This window comes from Stigmatopora nigra, chromosome 13 (genome assembly GCF_051989575.1).
Source record: "Stigmatopora nigra isolate UIUO_SnigA chromosome 13, RoL_Snig_1.1, whole genome shotgun sequence".
Classification (NCBI taxonomy): Eukaryota; Metazoa; Chordata; class Actinopteri; order Syngnathiformes; family Syngnathidae; genus Stigmatopora; species Stigmatopora nigra.
In genome coordinates this window covers 94976-118225 of record NC_135520.1, presented here as the reverse complement: position 1 = coordinate 118225, position 23250 = coordinate 94976, and the positions used below count along the sequence as shown (strand labels likewise).

At 53.7% G+C, this 23250-nt stretch overlaps 2 protein-coding genes and 1 long non-coding RNA gene across 3 annotated transcripts in view; 1 reads left to right on the top strand and 2 right to left on the bottom strand.

Annotated features, from left to right (window-relative positions):
* The first annotated feature begins 1816 nt into the window (after positions 1-1816).
* Positions 1817-3872, top strand: LOC144205952 (uncharacterized). Its single transcript, XR_013328251.1, has 3 exons — positions 1817-2049; positions 2175-2329; positions 2423-3872. It is a non-coding gene; the product is annotated as an uncharacterized LOC144205952 (long non-coding RNA).
* On the bottom strand, positions 2325-7839 carry fosl2 (FOS like 2, AP-1 transcription factor subunit). Its single transcript, XM_077730592.1, has 4 exons — positions 6829-7839; positions 5642-5896; positions 5446-5553; positions 2325-4623 (listed from the first exon to the last, which is right to left on the bottom strand). Exons 1-4 carry the CDS (start codon positions 7000-7002, stop codon positions 4072-4074), a joined length of 1089 nt encoding a protein of 362 aa, XP_077586718.1. The 5' UTR covers positions 7003-7839; the 3' UTR covers positions 2325-4071.
* A 3620-nt stretch (positions 7840-11459) lies between these two features.
* The window catches only part of babam2 (BRISC and BRCA1 A complex member 2), a 17703-nt gene continuing 5912 nt past the window's right edge, over positions 11460-23250 (bottom strand). The window contains exons 7-12 of the mRNA XM_077730591.1: positions 16447-16556; positions 13074-13173; positions 12351-12421; positions 12168-12250; positions 11921-12074; positions 11460-11798 (exon numbers count right to left, since the gene is read on the bottom strand). Of these exons, the coding sequence (XP_077586717.1) occupies positions 11735-11798; positions 11921-12074; positions 12168-12250; positions 12351-12421; positions 13074-13173; positions 16447-16556 (582 nt within the window). The 3' untranslated portion in view covers positions 11460-11734. The remainder of the gene's footprint in view (positions 11799-11920; positions 12075-12167; positions 12251-12350; positions 12422-13073; positions 13174-16446; positions 16557-23250) is intronic.

The following is a 23250-nucleotide window of genomic DNA, read 5'->3' as shown; positions in this document are numbered from 1 at the left end:
CACACATTAGAAATAGGTGAAAAAAAGTCTTGTATTGGCTCTTGATAGTTTATAGCAGGCAGGGATGGGGGCTTTGCAAAGGTGACAAAAGCACATAGATAGGTGGAAAACGTTGGATGGATGGGGGTTGGGCTGTTGTGGTTGGAAGGAGGGGGAGCTTTTGGCTCAAGCCATCATCCAGAAACAAGCCACCGAGCTGACTGACAAACTTGACGCATCGGGGGTTGGGTTCGGTGTGGGGGCAGCTTTTGGCTCAGGCCATCATCCACAAGCGAGCGACCGAGCTGAGCTGACTGACAAACTTGGAAGGAGCGGGGGTTGGGCTGCAAGACAAGCAGCTGACGCCAATCCACTGATTGCAGTCACAGGACACTTAGTATTGTGGAAAGCTTTCCTCTTTATCAAAGCCTACATTTTGTGGAATCGTTTGAAATGACAGCCTAGTCTTATGGGATGATAGGCACTTATATTAAATCCAAAGCCTTTATTGTCATCATACACAGCTGTGTATATAATGAAATGGGTGAACTATCATTCAACAAAGGTGCTCTTAAATGAGTCAAAATGGTCACTTGATGGCCCATGTTTGAATTAGGTCCAAAAAAAAGTCTTGAATTGACAGTTTATACCAGGCTTTGCAAAGGTGACAAAGGCACATACATAGGTGAAAAAGTAAAATGGACGGGGGTTGGGACGCTGTGGGTGAGGAGGGTGGGGGCAGCTTTTGGCTCAGGTCGTCCAGAAGAGACCGACCGAGCTGAGCGGGAAAAGTTGAAGCAGCGGGGGTTGGGATGCAAGTGAAGCAGCTGACCCCAATTTACTGATTGCACTCGCAGGACACTTAGTATTGCAGAAACTTTTGCTCTGTTGAGGATGAAAGCAAAACACTCACTTTTACCCTTTTTATTTAGTTTGCCAACCCCCCCTTGTTGCTCTCTTCAATGGTCAAAAGTTTGCAAATTGATGGCCCATGTTTGAAATAGGTAAAAAAAAATAAAAAATAAAGTCTTCAACTGGCTGCTTTGTGTTTTCCCCAAGTCATTCAGCAAAGACAGCTTTTGAAATTGAAGCAATGGGGGTTGGGCAGCTGTGGGAGGGGAGGGGAGGGGAGGGGAGAGGGGGGGGGGGGGTCTTTTGGGCTCAAGCTGTCCAGAAGCGACCGACCGAGCTGACAAACTTCAACCAGTGGGGGTTGGGTTGTGACCAGCAGCTGAAGCCAATCCACTGATTGCACACGCTGGACACTTAGTATTGCAGAAAGTTTTGTTCTGTTGAGGTTGAAACCAAAACACTCACTTTTACCCCCCTTTTTTAAGATTGCCCATTTGCCTAGCCCTGGTAAATGAATGTCTATTTTGCACTTTGATGGCCATTATATGAAATAGGTAAAAAAAAAAAGACTCTTGAACTGGCTTTGACAGTTTATACCAGGCAGGGGTGGTTTTGCAAAGCCCTTGGTCTGCAGTTGCAGCTTTTCCCTTTTCAATCCATCCGGCACAAACATAGGTGACAGACAAACTTGAATCGCCGTCGACGGAGCCTTTCATAACGCCGACTAACTCTCGGGATTCTGTCTTTTTCCCCCAATTCCTTTCGAAGATATCCAGAAACAGTCTCAATAACACACTTGGAAATATTCCCTGGGGGGAATTGATCAAGCGTTCTCGCCGTACTATCAGAGCAAGCAGCGAGTCGACCCAATGCCACACAGCAAAGGGCTGACTTGGGCCCGTAAAGCGACACACAAAAGATGGCCGCCAGTGACGTACTAATATAGAAAAATCCCAAAGAACTGACGAATCGTATTGGAGAACAACACCTGACGTCATCAACAAACGACGGCGACGTGTGGAGCCTATACGCGGCTTTTTTCATTGGAGCCACGGCGTATACTAACAACACCATTTGCTGCTCAATTGTCAACAAAGACCGTCTTTAGGTCACAGATGAAGCATTTATCCTCATTGTTAGTAAAAAAAGAAGGCAAAAGTCTGTAGAAGGGGAAACCGAAAAAGGAAACAAGCGACCGAACTCTAACAAGGCTAATTGGTAAGTGGACTTTTTGCTACAAATACATTCGCTCACTCGAGGACACACACACGAAGGGACAAAATGTCACTCATCTGTGTTGTCGTGCTTACTTGTGTTCGACCTTGTGAATGTGCATGGTGGAGCGGACGGATCCAACACAAACAATTGAACCAATGAGGTTTGTACTGAAGAAAGAAGCACCCGACTGCAATCCAGCGATTGCGCGTCTCGGATAGCAAATGGCTGGAAAGAGACCCTTTTTTTTGGACCCCCGCAAGAAAGCAGCATACGAATTCAGGTTGGAAATGAACTTTATTTGGATTTATTTAAATTAACAAATATGGCTATTTACATATTGCTTTTTTTGTTTGTTTGTCGTGGTTTCGAACAGTTAAAGCATTTGGAAAACAAGTCCAAGTAGTATCGGCAAGCGGGCAAGTGACACTAGAGGGAGGACGTACGTAGACGATAACCCACATCACGTACGTCATGGCTTTCCTACGTCTTCACAAATTGCACATCTTCACATGCGGACAGCTTTTCCTTTTGGTTCTCTTTTTTTTTTAAGGGTAGGATGCTCTCTCTGTCTGTCTCTCACATACACAGTGTTGAATATTTGTGTGAGTTTGTTTTTCAACTCTAGAATTTTTGTACACTGTACTGGTGTATTCCTCCAAGGCTTCACATCGCCATCCAATCCACAAAATCCACCGTCCCGCTTCCAAAAAATTGGACCTCTATTCGCCACAAAGTCTTTTCAGTTCATAGCAGAAGAATGATTGGACGCCACATGAAAAGATAGGAATGTCAACACAGAGAGAAAGAGGGTGTCAGTCCTATTCCTAACAGGCTTTTTTTTCCATCAAAAAGAGACAAGCAGCTTCACAAAAGGTATAAACAGGGTTGACATCATTGGCAGCTGGTGACACACAGTCTGTCTGGTTGGACCACAGTTTCATCTGTTTTTTCGTATGTATATTTGTTTTTTTTTTTTAATCTTTTGAGCACGCAAACATTTCCTTCCAAATGTCAACCGGCGCTTTTTGGTTTGGTTAAACCCGGCCCGCTTTTGCTTTTCACCAGGTAGATGAGGGCTTCCTTTTCCTTCTTTTTCAGCACATGAAAGCCACGTGGAGAGGGAGGCCACGTGAGTGACGCTCTTGGCTAGAGAGAGGAGAACTCTCCGGTGAAAATGGAGATGGCCAAGCGTCACCCCGCCTCGGTGAGCCTTTTCAATCCATTTTGTCTAGGCAGAGTGCAAGCGGTCGGTCATCATGGCTTTTCATTCATTCTTGTAAAAATACATTTCAAATACATATATGAACGAGACATTTTCACAGGCTCTCCCAACATGTTTGACCGCATTTCGGAGGCCATTCTTTGTCGGAATGACCTTGGATTTTCACCGCCTGTGTGGCAACCTTTCAAGTTTTTCTGGGAAATAATATTTGCCATTTCTCTCTTTTCAGCTTAACAAACACGTTCACATCAAAAGAAAATACATTTTGCGTGCGTGGTGGAGTATGCTCCGTGCCTTTTCTCTGGACGTCTACGCCCTTTGTTAAGCTGAAAAGATCAAATGCCAAACTTGAACCCTTTCTATGCAAGCTGTGAAAATTTGAAAATATTTCAAAAGATTGGCCTTCCAAATGGGGTCACATATTTTGGAACATCCTGTAAATCATCATCTCAAGTCACCGTGGCCAGTGAGTAAACGGGACCAGTTGAAAACGCACCAAGGAGTACGGACGGATCCAGGAAAAACTCTAGGCTAACCCCCGGGCTAAATTCTTATTGCGACCAAACTCAAGTCGGAATGCTACGTGAGCCCGTGTCACGGTGCCGTGGGGGTGGGCGCTTGACCTCGGGATGTTCATGTAACGTCGGGGAGGGGGGGTCCTCGGAATGTTAGGTAACATTTAAACATTTCAGGCGGGAGGGGAAATCTGAATGGGGTCGGCCGTTGAACGCGCCAAAAGATTGTCGGCGATGTGGCTCGTGTGTGTGTGTGTGTGTGTGACTCTCCTTTCCTGGCCTTTTTCACAGGGCCAGCAAAGTGGGCGAGTTGAGGGAGTCCGAGGATTGGTCGCCACCCACGGACACGCCCCCTCCGCGACGGTGCGCCTTGGAGCACGACTCGGAGGAGGGAGAGGGGCTGTCGGCTTCCAGCATGCTGGGGTAGGTGAAGATCAGGTTGGGGGCCCCGGGAGCGGCGGCCGGGGTGGACGCCGCCACCACGGGCGTGTTGAGGCTGTCGCCGTCGCCAATGTGGCCCATGCCGCCAATGTGGCCCGCGCCCCCGTGGCCCAGGCAGATGGGCTTGATGACGGAACGCTGGGCCTTGGCCAGGGGCGCTTCGTCCGGCTCCTGCTTGACCACCACGTGGTGGCGGGGGGCCGTCAAGGGCGGCGGGGCGCAGCGCCGATGGTGCGGAGGGCGGCGGCGGATGTCGTCGCCGTCATTGTCGTCGTCGGGCAGCTTGCACGCCGGGTTGTGGGCCACCAGCATGAACTCCAGCTTTTCCTTCTCTTTCTGGAGGATTTGGATTTCTTTCTGCAGGTCGGCTTTCTCCTCCTCCAGTTGCTCCGTCTCCTGAAAAGCCACGTCAAAAGTCAGGTACCACAAAACATTCTCCCCTTTTAATACCATATTGTCTTATTTTCATTTCCGTTGTTGTTGTTGTTGTTGTTTTTAATCACTTCCAAAAAATAAATGTGCAATGATTTGATATGAGGAAAAATCTTGACTATCACGGCTATTTTTTCGATTTGTAATAGCGCATGTCCGCCAAAAGAGGGCAGCATTGCCCCGACCAAATGACTACTTCCCGTCTTTTGGCTTTTCACCAAGTCGAGCGCCACTGTGCGCGTGCGCGCGCTCGTCCGGGAAAGCACAAGGCGCAATTCATCCGCAATGCGAGACAGAGAGGCCCGATAAGGTGACATGCCGTCTGAGAACTTTGACTCATGGGCAAAGGTATGAGGAAGTGCCCCCCCCCCCAAGGAACTGCGCCGTCAGCTGCCTACTCCAACGGCCATTACCTTGTTTGGTATTCCAAATAAGGCCGGGCCAAGAAAGGGTGACGCAGACAAACAAACAAGCAAACAAAATATGGCCACGGCCGTGTTTTGTGACAGCGATCGATCGATTGACTGAGCGAGCGGAGAAGAAAGTCTCTTTCTTTGTCTATGTAACGATCCCAGGGCCAAACCTGTATTGCCGGGCGCCGAGTACAATGGGGCGGCGGCCCGGTCCCGCCCGCCACAACCCCGAACGGACGCCCTAGCCTCCCGTTCCAAAGGCCCGTTCGGTACTCCTCTAGGGCGGACCGTCCGGCGCGCGTTCAAAGCGCGTCGGGCCGGACCGATACGAGTGGTGTCAAACGGACAAAGAAGGACGGCGTGGCCCACTCACCCCTTGCAGCATCTCGGTCAACTCGCGTCTGCGGTTGCGGCATTTGGCGGCGGCCAGCTTGTTCCTCTCGCGCCTCACCCTCCTCTTCTCTTCTTCCTCGGGGGTCAACTAGTGAGAAAGAGCCCGGGGTGAGTAAAGGGGGGGAGAGCGCAAAAGCCCTGGCCACAATAATACTCATTGAGGCTTTTCCGTTGACCTGCTCGTCTCTCTTGCGCCGGCCCCTGGCGTCCCCGACCGAGCGGATGACCCCGGGACGGGCCAAGGGGTTGTGGCCCGCCGGCCCTTGCCCGTTGCTCAGGTGATGGCCGTAAGGGTGGGAGCGCGAGTAGGGGTTAGACATGGACGTGATGACGGTGGGCTGCACCATCCACTGGAGGTCTTGGCTGCTGGTGATGGCATTAATGGTGGGGATGAAGGCACTGTTGGAGCCGGGCATGTCCACGCGGAATTTCTACACAGACCCATCGAGAGAGAGAGAGAGAGAGAGAAGAAAAAAAAACTGTCAGAAAGAAAGCCTTTGTCCAACTGACAAGCCATTTTTCCCCATCCATTTTTTTTTTCTAGACAAGACAACCTGTTCCCTAACAAGACCCTCGATGGATGACGAAGGTCATTCTCGCGCTTCCTCCACGCTACGCCGATGGAACTTTTTTGTTGTCGACCCGGTGTTGGTGGTGACTCATGGCTTCGGCGCCAGCCAGCCAGCGAGCGGCTTCCCGTAAGACCGGGAAGCCGCTCGTTGGAGGGATCGAGCGAGGGACACTCCAATCTACGGCCGCCCCAGCCCTGGCGAGGCCAACGGCACACCATTTCCCCCCGGAAGTAGAGCGGCGACGACGGCGGCGATCCATCCAAAACATCCTCGGACGTTTGGGACGGAGATCCGTTCAAAACCTCCTCCGACGTTGAGGCACTCGATGACGTTAAAGCGCAAAGCCGAGCTGCCCTCGACAAATTGGATTTGGATCAAGAAAGGTCTCGCCGCGATTTGACGCGTGCCCGAATTCCAGTTTAAATCGCAGCTCCCTTTTTGTTATTTTTGTTTTCTTCCTCGACAAGGCTCGACCTCTGTCATCGACGGAGCCCCCGCTTCGGCGCTACACGTCCAAATCCCCTTTCACGTTCTAAAACCCAGTCTCTCGTCAACTTTGTCTTTGGGGAAGCAAAAAAACAAGAGCGCGTTCCGTTTCCGTGTCGTTTCTCCGTGGGGGGCATTTGAGGGGAAAGTCCTGGCAAATCCAGCCTGGAACGGTAGCGTTCGATCGCTCGTTTTTTTTCCTGCCGCCGAGGATGGCAGTAATAAAAACGATAATTATAATTAAAAGAAAAAAAGAGAGATAGTGTGACAGAAGCAGCCAGGGTCCGTCTTGCTTACTTACTTACCTGGTAGCTTGAAGTAGAGGTAGAGACGGAGCTTCCGATTCCGACGCCGTTGACGCCGCTGACGCCGACTCCGCCGCCGCCGCCGCCGCTCGCGAAGGACTCGGGCTGAGCCGGTGAAGTGCTACTGCTGCCGCGGGACGAGGTGTCGTAATTCCCGGAGTATTCCTGGTACATGATCCGGGGGCCAACCGAAAAAAAAACGCAGGTCAACAAATGGGATCTTGCGCGTCGCCGATTCTCGCTCGCATCAAAGGCGCCGTCAAGAGGGTACAGAGAAGAAAAATAAGAACTAAGAAATTGAAAAAATAATCAATCAATCAAAAAGAAAAGAAATGACAGTTGGTGAAAAAAAATGCGCCACTTTTCTCGAGTTCCTCAAAAAGGTGCGACTGAAAAGGTGCGCCAACTTTCTTTGTTTTCCAACGTCTGATCTTTGGCCTTCGCGGAGCACTTGGACATTCGATTCTTCTCCTCCTCCACCTCCTCTCCTCCTCTGTGTATGTGTGCGAGTATTTTTTTGGTGTGTTTTTTCTCTTCTTTTTTTTTTTTTTTAGATTAACGCACTTCCTCCAGATGACTCATTTGAATGGCACTATGGAGAAGTGCAACTGCTTTTCAACACCGAGCCACGAAAAACACACACATACGTCACGCTCATGGGCGTGGCCACTGGAGCCGAACGGGCGGGGGAGGGAGGGAGGGGAGCCAGCCAGGCTGCGCGCGCCCTTCATGCGTCTTCGTCGTTAAGCGACGGCCAAATCCAATAAGGTGGACGGCCACGTCGAGTTCGAGTGCCGGTCGGCTGGCTGGCTGGATGGAAGGCTGGCTGGATGGATGGCTCTCTGGCTCTGAGCGGAAGAGAAATGCTCATCCGCAGCGCACACCCGTTTGAAAAGATTGTTGGTGCCGGTTCGGACGTCAGCGGCCGTCAGCGGCCGTCAGCTCGTCAGTGAGTGGCTCCATTGACGCACGCTTCCTAAAATGGGCATTTGCGTCAGAAAGAGCGCACGGTGGATTTCCTTGGTACTGGAGGAGGGATTCCCTCCCCCGACCCCGCGACCACGCCCCCTCACACATAAAAAAAGGGGGGGGGGGAAGGAGGATTAGGCTTGGGGCTTTGACCCACCCTCGCTCACTTCCACACTCTCGCATTGATTCCGGTGTCTGGCCGAAGCCGTCCGTCGGTCGGCCAAAAACGCCTTGGATAAATTGAAAGAGGTCCACTACGTTCCAAGAGATTCCCGTTGCCGTCGACGCTCCGCGCCGCTCTGCTCTGTGTTGCTAGGCGACAAACGCACTTTCCGCTTCCGACGCCACCGAGAAATGTCATCGGCTACGTGGCTACGACAGTGGCATCTCACGGCTTCTCACGGCTTTGCGAGGAACCACGAGTCTACTCGCTGATATTTTGGGGGGGATATTTTGCCAAACCAATGAAGTAGACTGGCCAATTGTACTGCCTTCTCTGCTGGCCCATGACATTTCTGAACCACAGACTGATGCCAATGATATTTTGTCCAAGAATATTTATTAAATCATTCCAAATTGTCTTTTGGTTTCCTTTCGTTGCTTTTCCCCCAGGTTGCCCGGCTTCCAGATGTGTGGATTTTCATATTGAAGCATTTGACCAATCACATTTCAGCCATTATTTGTTGCCATGGTCAGAAATCCGCCTCAAATTCTGCAGGCCCTCCCGCATTAAAAGGCTTGAACCAATTAGATTTCGAGTTGGCCTTTTCGGAGGCGGAGGGATCTGTCATTTCCTTGTCGCCGGTGTAGGAACACGTCACCGCTTTCACCAACCATGATTGGCTAGAGTGGACGAGCCAGAGCTAGCCAGCTGCACGTGTAGCAAGCTGCACACCTTGATACAAATATATTGTTGTGTTGATTTGACAGCGCGTTTGTCATCATTTAATAGCGCTTTTGTCAACCCGCAGTGGCCGAAGGGGGAGCACAAATGGATTTGTTTGCACATTTACTGTCAAAGCCATTTTCAAGACGGACTCTTCAAGGAAACAAAAGTTGGACATCATCGAGAAGGCTCGGACAATTCCGAAGGAAGCCAGCGGGAACAAACATTTTCAGCACCAAATGGAATAAAAATGGATGCCAGGAATGCGACAGGAAAGAAGGAAGAAAGGAGGATGCATAAAAAGGTACAAAAGATTTGGGGTGAGTAAAATATGGCTATATTCCTAAATCAAATTTCAATTGTATGAAATTCCCGGGAAAAGTCGTTCTCCGGGCCAGTCCGGTGTTTGTATTTAAGTTCCAGTGTTTGTATTTAATGTAGTAATGCTGCTAGGAAGTGGATTTACCCAATTTTAGTGCATTGTTTGCCGGTTGGCCATTGACGTCCATTGCTGTCTTTTCCCGGGGAAATCCACACCCCTGCTTGTAATATCTGAAAAGTTCCAGTATTTGTATTTAGTGACTAAATGCTGCTAGGAAGTGGATTTCACCCCATTTCTGTGCAATTTTTGCCGTTTGGCCATCGACGTTCATTACTGTCTTTTCCCGGGAAAATGAGACTGCGGGCCCGCTTGTAATGTCGGAAAAGCCCCCGTGTTTCATTTGAATCAAATACTCCAGCGGCCATTTCTTTGGCTAAAGTCAATTGCCTTCCTGTTTTTGGGCTCAAGCGCCCACCCTAGCCTAACCGCTATTGACAGCTCGCTGGAGTCTGTAGCATTTTGGTCTTGGAGCTTTTTTCTCAAGACGTCGGCCCGTTGTAGGTGTAGAGGACGGGTCTGCCGGGCTCGGCTGAAAAGTTTGCTGACGCCCCCCCGACCGACTTGGATTTTTAGCATGGCTTGGGAGAGGAAAGGAGGGCGGCGCACTTGTCACATTGCATGTAGCAGCGGTCTGTCGGCGCGCCTCTCGGCTTGTGGCCGTCATCTCACCTGACAGGTCCGTCTATCGGTGCCAGCGGCCCATCAGAACACTCTGACAAGCTCAAGCCACGCCGCCTCCATCCGGACTGACGGCCGGCGCACGAGTCCCGGGCAACGGAGGGAGGGGGGTGGGGGGGTACCACCCCCTAAACTTTCTCTGCCATTTTGCGTCCGTCCACGAAAGAGAGCGAGCCGCCTTTGGAATCGTTATCGCCCACGTTTACCGCCTTCCAAATTTCATTTTGTACAAGGTGCACGCTGACAAAAGGCCAAGAGCTGGCGTCAAATGGGCTTAGCACGGCGTACGTTTCCTCCCCGCGCTTCTGCTGGACCGGGACATAATTAGCAATTAAGTGTCGGCGTTAAGCTAGACCCCCCCCCCTATTATCCGCCCGCCAAATAGTGGTGTGAGGGGAATTAGACTTCCTGGGCCACTGCAGTTTGATTCAAAAGGAGAGGAAGGGACCCCACGCTCATTTTTTTCATTTTGCTGACAAATCTCTGGGACGTTTCTTCAAATTCCCACATCAAAGAGAATGGGAGAAAAAGAAGCCCCCCCCCCCCACTTTACTCCTCCTCCTCCTTGCAAAACGACTTAAGCCTCTCGGCTCCGTCATCCTCAACACGGCCGGTTGGCATGGACAAGCCTGGGCGGCTCGCCCTCAGACTTTTTGCTTCCATCGCAGGGGAGGGAAAGGCATCCAATTTCCCAAAAGTGTCCGTGCAGACAGGAGACAAAGTACGCCAGAGTCCGGTCACAAGCCCACTTTGGGATGGGATGGCAGCCTCGTCTTTCTCCCTCCCCGTGTCTTTTTTTTTCTCCCCGTCAGCAGACGAGGAAGCCGACGCAAGGGGATGGGGCCCCGCCCACTCGGGACGCCAAATACCGACGGTACGGATTGAGGCCCTCCCTCGGGACCTTTCCCGTTTCCAATGCGTTGACCTCTTTTGCCGCGCTTGACGGTCTGCGGGGGGGGGGCATTTTTCATCTATTCCCCCCACCCCCCACCAGGTAATTAGCGCAAGCGACATCCGTCGAGGAGGCCCCGGATTAGCGGCGTATTAGCCGGGAGGGCTGGCAGAGCACGCGCTGCCATGCACGACATGCCATCTTCAAAGGTAACTTTAGCAGCACTTTAGCGCAGCGTGGTTAAAGACACTCTGCTCGCCGGCGGGTGCCTTGGCGGGATGACGTGGCCCGGGCTCAACGTCAAACTGGGCCGGGACCCAATCGGTGGACTTTTTGGGGGCGGGGGCTAAAGGGCAAGAAGTCCGGGCAGAAGGAGAGCGGCTATCCACCCCCGGCGACGGGAACGGCTTAGCGGAGGGAGGAGAAAAAAAAAAAAAAACCTGGAGCGGGCGGTGTGGTTAAAAATAGACAAGACAAAAAGAAAGAAGCTATTTTTTTTTACTTCTCTTTTTTAATGATTTGACTCAGCGCCTCCACGTCGCAGTCCGTAAATGGCCCGCAAACGTTGGAGTGCTCGATTGGACTTGACAGTTGCTGCATTAGCGGCAAGAAATGTAGCAAAAGGGCCGGCCCGGGGGACAGGAAGGACCCCCAAGCATCACCCTCCTATTTAATGAGGAAAAGAAGCGTGGCGCTCACGTGCGCACACGGCCACGTATTAAACCAGCGCAGGCTCGCTCGGGGGCTACAAAAAGGAACAGCATCCCCCTCGCCCCAGGTCAAAAAAAACAATCCCCCCCCACCACCGGCCCCCTCAGCCCCACCAGCCCCCCACCGTACACAAGGGAAAACAATGGTCATTCAGTTTGTCTCCAGTTGTGCTCCCACTGGACAAAAAGTCTCCAAGAATCCGGCCCCAGACGTAGAAAAGGTGTTGGGCGTACGTGCCCTAACGTGCCCTAACGTGCCCTAACGTGCTCAAAAGTGCCCCAAAATGCCCAAAATGTTCAATCGGAATCCAGTCGCCGGCAATCGGAGCCGAGCCTCTTTTCCCCCCTCTCCGTGCCGGCGGGCGGCGGGCCACGGGTCCGTCGGCCAATCACAGTTTGCCGTTGGCAAAGGCTCCCTCCTGGAACTGCGGGATGAAGCTCTTGAAGTAAGCCCTGCCATAGGAAAAAGGACAACGACAACGACAAGATGAACAGGGTATCCGGGGAGAAGCCGCCGTCGACCGCTATCCGTCCGTCCCCACGGGAGGACCAATTGCGTCCAAACGGGCTCTCACTTTGCCCTCTTGGCCATTTCGTTGCCGTCCCATCGCGGGCTGTAAGGGTAGGACTTTTGCACTTGAGAATAAAGCTGCCCGCTGCTGGTGAAGTGGTACACGGACTGGAACGTCAGGCTGGGCTGGTCTCTGGGGAAATACAGCGGCAGATCCACTGGGGACAGTTTAAAGAGACAAGAGTGGGTCACCGGGCCGCCGTCTCTTGCCGGCCATCTTTTGCCGGCCATCTTTTGCCGCCCACACCTACCGTGCACCAGGAAGCCAAAGTCTTTCCACATGAGTAGAAGAGTAAGCTTGGTAAATCCCTCGGCGTCGTACTCCACCACTCCCCTGCGACGCACACGGCGGGGTTAAACGCGGCCACCGAGTCCCGTCAAAGATCAGAGGACGGGATCCTCCGTGGCCGTCCGTTTGTCGCCGCTTCACTCACATTCCAAAGTGGCTGAGGAATGCCGCAATGTACTCGCGCCTCTTGTGGTAGCCTTGGATCACGTACTGCACCTTTACGGCGGCAAAAGCCGTTGGCGGAGAAAAAGAGAGAGGGAAAAAAGGCGTGGCTTTGCTTTTTTTTTTACGGACGGCCCAAAGGTCACGCCGACGGGAAACAAAAAAAAAAAAAAAGCCCGCACTCCAACGGGGGCGTATCGACTTTTGGGCCCCCGGGGAAGTGACGATGACTAACTTTCAAAGCCGTGCTTCAAAAAACAAACAAACTCGAGTAAAAACACCGACCCCGACCGACCTCCACCCGCCCGCGGCTAAAGCGTTGTGCTTTGCCACCACCGCCGATATACTACTGGCATACGCCAGCCAGCGTCGGCCCGGTCCGCTCCCGGAGAGCCCCTATCCGCTCCGTTTTGCCATATCTCCCGTCTCAATCTAATGATCGTGATCGCTATGGAGCTCGTGGACGGCTTGCCGACGACTCCATCATTTGATTCGGGTGTGCCGAGGCCCGCTAAAGGAGGGATGGAGATGCAAGATGGAAAAGACACCCAATGGCGGCTCTCCGGGACCGGAGGTGGCCACCCAGGTTGGCTACTTCCAAATCCCACTGTTTGCGGAGGATAACCAAGGTGGGCCCGGCCCAAAAAAGGATTTGGAACGTGGTAGCGCGAATCAAAGAGATTTTTAAAAAAAAGAAGCTTTTTACCTTGTTGGTGAGTAACTGGCACACCTGCGGGACGTAGTCAATCAGGCACCCTCCGCCGGGGAAGGCCGGGATGTGGAGAGCCGAAGACCCCCCCAGGGCGCTGTGGAGACAAAGGGGTGGACGAGCCACGTCAAAGCGACGGCTAAAGACGAGGTGGTGGTGGTGGTGGCGGCACGATGGCTTTTTGGAGCGCACCGATACAAACGCCACGTCACGGGGGACATCTTGGCCGGACGGCCCGGATATCAATAAGAACGTTGCCGTGCCAACTCAAACCGTCAAACCAGGGACAAATGGCTACGTGAACTACTTTGCAGTCCACCTCAAAAAGCCAAACAAAGCCTGTCTCCAGAATGAAGGATGCGCGTGGGAGTAGTTGGGGTGCAGCGCACAATCATGCGCTTAACCCAAGCGTCACCGGCCACGGCTTCGGGAAAAGGTCACGAGTGCGCTTTGCGCCCGACTTCCCATTAACGTTCACTCCATATTGGCCAAAGGCGGGCGGGCGGCTGGGGGTCTGGGCCCGTCTGGGCCCGTCTGTGTCCCGTCTGTGTCCCGTCGTCGTGGCTGGCGCACACCCGCTTCAAACTGGATCCCAATGGTGGTCCTTTACTGGAGCATTTCAAGGACATTAGGTGTATCTTGACAGTAGGCTTTGCGCGAGTCTTTAGCATGAGCCGCCGCATTTTAGCAAGCCACATTGGAAATTGCTCAGAGCGCTGACAAGAAGAAGCCTTTGAAAGGGAAAAAAAAATCTAAATAATGCCCATCCATCCACCCACACTTCTAAGAATAGCCTCGCAGCATTCAAATGGAAATGGAGAGCCAGACGCAAAATACGCGCCACTTTTCCACCAATTCTCTGTGCCCGGGAGGGCTTTGCATTTTACACTCGCTCCTCCTTGACAACAACGCCAGAGACAATGGGACACACGGGAGTGAGCCTCCGAGCCCAGAAAATAGCCAAAGACCACCCCCGACCTTTCTAGAGCTCCCAGATGGAAAAGTGACACGCATCGGCTTGCGTGGCTTTGGCTGCTTTCTAATTAGGAGCCAAATCAAAGGCGGACACTTTAAGAACAGCTTGTGAAATGGGGCGCTCCTTTAAGGACGCTCTGTCATTTTTGGCCCAAAGCAAAAGGACTTTGAAACGCCGTCGCCGCCGTGGTTGCCATGGGGATCTGCGCCGCTCGTAAAAAGACGCGCCGGGATGATGGACCGCGGTGGCCACGCCGCACGGGCGAGCCGGCGCCACCGGGCGGGGAGGGAACCCGTGCCAAACGCTTCCGTGGCCACGGTCTCCGTTGGAGTCTTTTTTCCGTCCCCCAAAGATATATTCCCCGGGAATCCAAGCGCCCGGCCCATTTTTGCAAGGGTGGGCGCCGGATGAAAAGGGGCCCCCCCGGCTCAAGCGCTCGTCACTTGAACGGTGGAACTAAAAGCCTGGTGCTGAAGGCTGCGGGTGTCCTAAAAATATAGCTTGGCCCATCTTTTGATTTCTTGAATGCAATCCCACGCATTGCCAGAGCGCAGCCATTGTGCAGCCGTTGTGCAGCCGTTGTGTCGTCGTGGTCACGGCAAAGCAAGGCAAAACACTCTCCCCACTGATCGGGCCTTGGCTTAAAAGGTTTTTTTGCTAGCGTCATGGCCGCGTTGTGTTATTTTCGGCAAGATGAAAAACATCGATTCAGTAGTAATGGAAACCGGAAGCCCACAGCGACCGGGACCGAGACAGAAATGGCGAGGAGCGCCACCTCCTCGAACGGATGCCACCGGCAATGGTCACGGCCGGAAGTACGGCCCAGATCAACAGATAATAATAATAATAAGTCCCCCCCCCCCCCCCCCCAAAAAAAAAGAAGAAGAAAAGGGCCCAATAATGAAAGGTGGAAGCAAGACAAAATGACAGAGGGAAACGCTCACGGATTTCAGAAGAAAGAAATATTTCCCTCTCTGCAGATCCATATGTATCTCTATATAGTTATTTTTCTTGACTGTTTTTGTGAAGCGAGCGAGCGAGCGACCTTGCTGGATAGAGACCAGCGCTTTTCTTGCTTTTAAGTCCCACTCACTCAGCCGTTTTCCCTTTGAGGATCAGCCAGAGGGTTCGGCCAAGGAAAAGAGAAGGCTACGAAACGGAGAGAGAGAACGAGAGTGAGAGAGAGAGGGGCGGCGGCAAAGGTGGATGCGAAGGAACACTTTTTGCAAATGTGAAAAAGAAATCGGGACAACAATAACAAAGAGGCGCAAAAGCAGAAAGTAGGACAAAGACCACAAAAGCAACCCCATGATCCAGAGTCCTTCTTATTTGATAGCGTGGATAGCTAGCTGGAGAGGAGGGCGCCGTCGGACGGAAGGACCCGTTGGCCGAGAAACCCCCCTGCAATTGCCGCCGTGGCTCGATTGACAAAAATCCACGGCCTCTTGGACAAATGCCATCCCCAAAAGAGAACACGGGGGACAGACGGACCTTTTCCCTCTTCGGCGGAGGCCGTGCGGAGATGATGAGCGCGCTCAAAAGGGTCAGCGAGGACACGTGTGTTGGGTGGGGGGAGTCGCAACATTGGCATACGCAACATGGGCGGGCTGACGCGCCAAATCAAGGAGCATCCGCCATCAAATGCATTCCTTTGTTGACAAATATCAAGCAAGCAAGCGGCCATCCCAATCCGACACCTCAATGAGAGATGGCCATATGTCTGGAGAAAGACAAAGTCACCAACGGCGAGCCATCAATGGCGCCGGGCTCCACCTTTTGCTTTTGTCATGGGCTTTTGCGGGGCCACGGCCGCCCTTTTTCCACGGCGCTCTTTGGTTCAAGCGCCGCTAACGTCGCTAACGTCGCTAACGTCGTTAACGTCGCTAACGCCACCACCACCATCACCCCCCGCCCACGCCACGCGCACGCTCTCCGCCTTCAGCCTCCTTCTGTCTCATCGCCTCACATAACCAGCGTTAGTGCAACAAAACAAAAAAAAAAACCCAAGTTAAACGCGAGGTATGCCACTCGTGATAGATGGCACCACGCCTATTTAAAGCGCGAATCTACCCGGGCAAAAGTGCGCCACCGCTAATATGAAATCAAGAAAAGCGTAGAGGAAGTCACAAAGGGGGGAGAAGAAGAAGAAGGAGGGAAGGGAAGGACAAGGAGGAGGAGGGGGGGGGGGAGAAGAAGGAGGGAAGGACAAGGAGGGGGGGGCTCCATGGGGGCCCGAGGTTTGCTAACCTGGTGCGACGGGGCGTGCGCTTGTAAATAAACATGGGCTGGAGATTATTCTCCGCACCATAGCACGAAAGCCCACACCGCCGTCTTAAAGTGGACCCCTAGGGTGGTCCCAAACGGCGCCCCCACAACGCATCATTCCATACTTACTGTTCTATGCTGGGAGAAAGGTAGAGTTTGGGAAAGACTTGAGTGGCCTCGGCATCTTCAAAGCTCACGGACAGAAGAGCCACGTGCTCGCCGGGATCCAGGCTCGAGTCCTGGGAAAAGACAAAAAAACTCATTTCAAACGAAAGTCAATCACCCAGAAAGAAAGACACGGCCCCCGACGACCACCGAGTCCCCAATTTGGAATTTCGGGAAACAAGAGGCCGCCGTTGAAGCCGCCGTTGAAGCCGCCGTTGAAGCCGCCCTCCACCAACAAACAGATGACCTCACGCCTTCCCAAATATGGTGCAGCGTTAAAAAAAACACCAGAAGAAACATGGGTTTTGTTTCACGCTACATTAGTTTCAACATCTGCCACACATGGCCGAGCGGATGACCCCAAGCCAGCGGCCATCAAGTCGTGCGTGAGGCCAGACCAGATGGCCTCCCGGACCTGGCCCGGGCCTGGCCCGGGCCTGGTCTGACCCCGGTTGGGCTGGGCCGTCCCTCTCGGACTCTTTCTCCCTTTCCTGGAGCGTGGCCACTCGTCATCAGTGCAATTTTCTCTCTTTTCCTTGTGGCTTCTCTCTCTCTCTCTCTCCCTCACTTTTTCTCTCTCGCTTGACAAGTGTATAATGGCACGTCTCACAGATGGTTGGAAGTCATCCATTTGGGATAATTGGCGCCGCTCACAAGGTGAGCCACAATCTCGGCACCCGTCGTGAGGTTCGAGCTCTTTTTGGGAAAGCGCCCATCTCACCGGATCGGTCGACGGCAACCATTGGCGTACGTGGCTCGCAAAAGCACATTGGTCTCCAACCGGCCCATCCGTACAAAATGGAGTAGCTCGACGTGAGGTGACACGAGGCGTCGCCCGGGACTCGGTGGGTGGCAACGCTTGGGATTTCAGCCGGCTCGCGTCAATACAGTCTGCGTCGGCAGACGAGGGCCCGGGCTCCGAGTCTGTCGGGGGCGGGGCTCGGCCAGACGCGACGCGGCGGGCCGCATTCCGGCCGCCGACGACGTGGGACGGATAGGAAGAGGCGTGCGATGCAATGCTTGGTGTGGCCGGCCAGGCAGAAGATGATTTTGCTCCAGTTTGTGGCTGCCAACTCTGCTTTTCTCTCTCCAAAGGTGACTTTGTGGCCACCATTTTTTTTTCTTTCTTCCTTCCAAAGGGGACACGAGAAGGAACAGAAAAGTGAGAAAACGGAGAGGACGGCGAATGGGTGGAAAAGCGCCACCCGCCGTCCCAGTCAAATGACACGGCGGTGCACATGCGTGTCTCTCTCTCGGAGGTGCCGCTTAGCGGCGCCCCCACGCTCCAAAACCTAAACGCCACTGATGTCATCCACGTGGTCGGGAAAATAACCTTCCGATGGCCCGCGTCACGGAGGTTACGCAAGCTTCTCCGTTCCGGCCAGAGGCGGGGGGACGGCTGCCGGGTGGGGCGAGTGGACGGAACAACAACAAGAAGACGAAAAAAATACAAGCTTTGTCTCCACAGAAAAAACTTTTTTTTTCTCCCCCCTTTGGAGATGCAGCATTTGGTCAGAGCGAAGAAAAAGAAAGAATGACAGGCTCTCCCGCCCAATTCGCCCATGTCATTGTTTTTGACTGGATGCTAAACAAGTAGCCACTAGCTGCCCTCAAACAATGTGACTCAATGACTCAAGGGCCGGATTTAAGAACGTGTCGGCTGAATAATGCGCCGTAGTGCGCGGCCGTCAAGGTCGGACGCTGCCTGCCGGCAAACGGTCGTGTCTGTCCCGGTCACCGCCCCCACCGAACCCATCCGTCCCACTCATCGCCCCCACCGACCTCACCGACCCCACCGCCCCCTCCTAACCATCCTCCCTTAGCCTCGGAGAGCCGCACGCACACGAGAGCCCGGTTCTCGTATTTGTTCGTCCCGGCGTCTTCCGACGGGCCGTCCTCCCTCCGGCGTCTCCTCCGCGTGCGGAGTGACAGGTCGGAGATGTGACAGCTGTCCTTTTGCCAGAGCGGGCCCGGCCAAAGTCACCACACGCGCATTCGGCCGCCGAGGCAAGACCGCGGGCCCAACGCGGAGGAGGTCGGCACGCCGTCCCTCCCTCCGACTCTAAATGTCACGGCCCGTGTCACCCATTGGCTTGGACGCCAGCCCGGCTGCCGCGCCAGGCGCCAGGTCGGTCTCCTGCTTCAAATGAGAAATTGACATGAGGGACCACCACGTGGGGAAGCCACTACGGACCGCTTTCCGGGGACACGGGGACCCGGATTTGTTAGATCCCGTGAATGAGCACCCAGCGTCGACCCACCGGTGTCTCCTCCCCCGCAGTCCGAAAAGGCCCAAAAGCTCGGACGCTGCGGGCCGGCCAAAGCGTGCAAAAACCGCCGCCGATCCCAGAGGTGAAATATTCTGGCGGAGAGGGCCAAACGACCATTTGCAAACATGCCGGGGCGAGCAGAAATCACCGCCGGCCAAAAGGCTGGCATACCCGAGAGGACCTGACGTCTGGGTCTCAAGTATGCGCCTCGCTCCGTGCCCGACGCCCCCGGCGAGCCTCCCCTAAGCCGCTTTGCCGCTTTGCCGCTTTGACTTGACGCTGCCGTGCGACAAGTTTGCTCCACCATCAACCGCCGCAGCCACCTCCCAGCCTTCCTAGCCAGGATTAGAGAAAAGCAAACGCTCCGCCTAGAGTGGCGAGTACGTCCACGCGCCCCGTGCTCCGCAAACTCCAAGCGGAAAAAGGAGGCACGGGCAATTTGGGGTGAATGGGGGTGCCGCCGGATCAATCCGTCCCGAGAAAAGGAGGCCGGCCGGAGCCAGGGAGGTCAGCGCGGACGTGGCGCCCAAAAGGAGGAAGGAGATTTCCATTTCCATCGGCTTTAGTGCTATTTCTCCGGGCCATCATTGTAATTGCATTAATCACACTTCAGTGACAGTCTTGCGGGGTGTTTGTGTCCCACTCAAGCGTTAATGAGATTAATTTGGAGCAATGCAACTCCCGCGCTCTGCTTTCGGGCTAATTACACTTCAGCCCCAAACAGGCAGCGGCCACGACGGCTCCACCACCGCGCCGCTCCACCACCGCGCCGCTCCACCACCGCGCCGCTCCACCACCGCGCCACATTTCACATATTTCTATCCACGGCGGGGGGTGACGTGAACAGGTGGAAAGGTGAAGCGCGCCCGTGGTTCTCTCCTGGTTCGCTCCTGCCAAAATTCCCAGCGGAATGGAACCTTCCGCCGTCTGGGGACCTTTCAATCGCCACGCGGGTGCAAAGGGACGTTGGTTTGTACTCCCAAATAAAAGGCCCACTGGCAAATATGCGGTGTGGCCAGCCAGTGAAGGGAAAAGCGCAAAATAGCACATATAGGAAGGAGGATGACAATTTGAAGGTGTAAGAGAAAAACAGCATGCATCCTACAACTTGATATACAGCGAGGGCGGAAAGTAGGCCAGATGGAAGTAATTCTGTGGAGGCGTGGGGAAGTGAGTTTGTGCGAGGGTGCTTGTGTGTGTGTGTGCGTGCGTGCAGAGGGGTGGGGGGTGGGTGCTTATGAGGGTGCTGGGGATGGAGGAGGGAGAGCTAAAAAGAGGTGGGCGATGCTCCCCTGACAATACGCAACTGCTCTGCAGGGGCTTCCAGATCAGGCAAGCAGGCAGGTAGGTAGGTGGGTGGCTGCTTGCCTGCTAATAAAATGCTTTTTCCTCCTGCCAAAGTGCGCGTGTCCAATCAAATGCCTTTCCAATTGAGGACCGACCGGGGCGCCACCTTTTTTTGGCACGGCCCGCCGAAGGAAGAGACGCTTCCCGGAGCCGTGCTAAATGATGTGGTCACCCGCTAGTGTTTGCCACTCCAGCGGACTCGACGACGGCAACGGCGGCTGATATTTCAATTTTGGGCCAAATCAGACGCTTGAAATAATGCGTCGACGTAGAGCAACTTCCTGTTTTGTTTGTGACATTTAAATCCTTCTTTTTAAGTGTATGGCGAGCGCTAATAGACGTAGCATTAAAATGCCGCAGAATTGTTTATCTGCGTGGAAGCATCGGCTGGCCTTTTGGCATTTCAGCCCTACGCTGCATTAGTCAAGCCCAAACTGGCAATTACTCCAGCATGTCTTTTGGGCAAGTGGCGTTCCCGCTAAATGCCATGTCACCGTGCTAAACGGGCACGCCATCTCTCACAAACGGCCTCTTCAAAAGCCCAGCAAATTGCCTATTTAAGTCATCTAGAAGGAGGTGGAAAAAGAGGGCTCTTTTTCGCCAACGGCCGACGGGCACCGGGACTCGGGGCGCACCGGCGACACAGACAAATGGCACTTGTCGGCCGAGTCACGAGCCCGGCGAGGGCCGGCGTAAACGAGAAGAGAAGTGCCGTTTCAGCGGGGGAGACAAAACGTTGCTTGTACGGCCTCCGTGCTCTTCTTTGCCGGAAATTGCACGGCTGTGGCCAGACGACACGTTGGAGACCAAGCTTCCATTATTGCATGCCACTCAAGATTCCCCAGCTCCTGAGTCACCGTTGGCCGCGCCTGGCCCACCCGTGACAACCACCACTTGCCGTGGGACAAACTCTTCACCGTCACGCTAAAGTAGCCACCCGCCCACCGACCCTAACCCAGCTTTTCCTTTTGCGAGCCATCCGCACAGACATAGGTGACAAGGTTGAATTCATGGGGGTTGGGCTGCTGTGGGTGGGGGAGAGAGAGAGCAGAATTTGCCTCAAGCTATCCTGCACCCATCCAGCTAACTGGCAAAGTTGAAGGAGCGGGGGTTGGCCTGCGACAAGCAGCTGACGCCAATCCACTGATTGCACGGGTGACACACTAGTATTGTGGAAAGTTTTGCTCTTTATGAAAGCCTACATTTTGTGGAATCAATTGAAAAGAAAGCCTGGTCTTATGGGATGCGACACCTTTCTATATTTCACCAAGAGCCGTTATTGTCATCATATACAGCTGCTTAGAAGCAAATAGGTGAAATATCATTCAACAAAGGTGCTCTTAAATGAGTCAAAATGCTCAAAAGCGTGCGCTTCGGTGGCCTATGTTTGAAATAGGTCCAATAAAAGTCTTGAACTGGCTTTGGCAGTTAATAGCAGGCAGGGCTGGCAAAGGCACATACATAGGTGAAAAGGTTGAATCAGCGGGGGTTGGGCTGCTGTGGGTGAGGAGGGAGGGAGACACTTTTGGTTGGAGTCGTCTTGGAGCGACCGAGCTGAGCTGACTGACAAACTCTGAAGGAGCGGGGGTTGGGCCACCACAAGCAGCTGACGCCAATCCACTGATTGCACTCGCAGGACACTTAGTATTGCGGAAATGCTCGCTCTTTTGACTTTGGAAGCAAAGCACCCCCGCACCTACGGTGGAATAGTTTAACCCTAACCTCAACTGCACTGTATTTTTTCCCCCTACGCGCTAACCTTTGTTTTTGGGGCTCTAGCTGCATAGAGAATGGTGAAATACGTGTGAGGAAATCACACACTTCTCCAAAAGCTCAACCGACATACGTTCAGAGACTGTGTCGCCGGACGAAGGGGTGCGGCCACGGAAGCTCCGTAAATGCTTGGGAAACATTTAGGCCTGATGTGGCAAGCGGCAAAGCCAGGTCACGGCGGCTAACGTTTTCATCACTTCCTAAAAAAAACAACAACAAAAAACAAAGGGGGTAAGCTTCCAAGCCAAATGTCCTCCCATTGGGGAATGACCTACATGTCAGCCGCCAAAGAGAGAACAGAGAACGGACTGGTGTTGTTCAAAGGGCTTGACCAACTCCAGTCTTAGAGTAGCATTGAAAAAGGAGAGAGCGCGCAAGCCAAGCCAAAGCCCACCTTTTCCGTGCAAAGAAGATCTGGCCATGCAACATGTATTGTGCACTAGCAGCTAACTGTTGGATTTTGCCCTTGAGACTCCCACCCCACCCCACCGTAACCCCTAATAGAAGAAGACAAGCGTCATCCTCCTTTTCCCGGCCCGAGGCTGGCCGGTAGACGCGGGAAGGTAAACACGTCCACGGCGGTGTCGGGCAAATACATTGCTCCAGGTAGCGCTCGTCCTCCGCAGCAGCCGGCGTGCGAGCCGGGGCGCCAAAGCCGGCGTCCCGCGGCAAGGACCTTCGCAAATTTGATAGGGAAATGCGTTTGAGAAAGGGTCAACTGAACCACGCGGCACATTTAGCACGACTGTGTCCAGCGCCAGGGGAAGCACGCACGCCAATGCCGCTTTTTTTGTGCCAGCCAAAGGTGGAATGAGCCCGCAGACTAGCTTTGCTTCAAGATCGGACGACAACAACTTTTTCTCCCACGCTTTCACGTTGCCTTCTAAAAGTAGCCAGCCTCGCCGCACTGGAAGATCCTTTTGCGGAGGACAGCCAGCGCCGGCGGCGGGCCGGGCTTTGGTGGCGGCGGCTATTCGCCCTACCTTTGGCAACCTTTCAAACATCCCAGCAAATATGGGCCACGGAGCCAAAGGTGGGCGCCCAAGAGATTGGGAACTGGCAAAGAGGGAGAGCCGGCCGGGGTGGACCACGATGTCTCCTCCACGGGCTCGGGCCATGAGGGAGAGAGGGGGAAAAGAAGAAAAGAAAAGAGGCCTCCAGACAGCGGCGAGCAAAGAACAGATCAGGAGTGACGGCTGGCCGATTAGTCAGCTCCCGGCCCCTCCAGACCGGGCTGCGATCACGCACACACACACACACACACACACACACACACACACATGGCGCTCCATTTTTTTTGAAACACGTCCGACCTCCACGCGTGGCCTTTTTGGCGGAAGGACGAGCGAGCGGCCACATCTCGGTCCCGTTTAGCCGG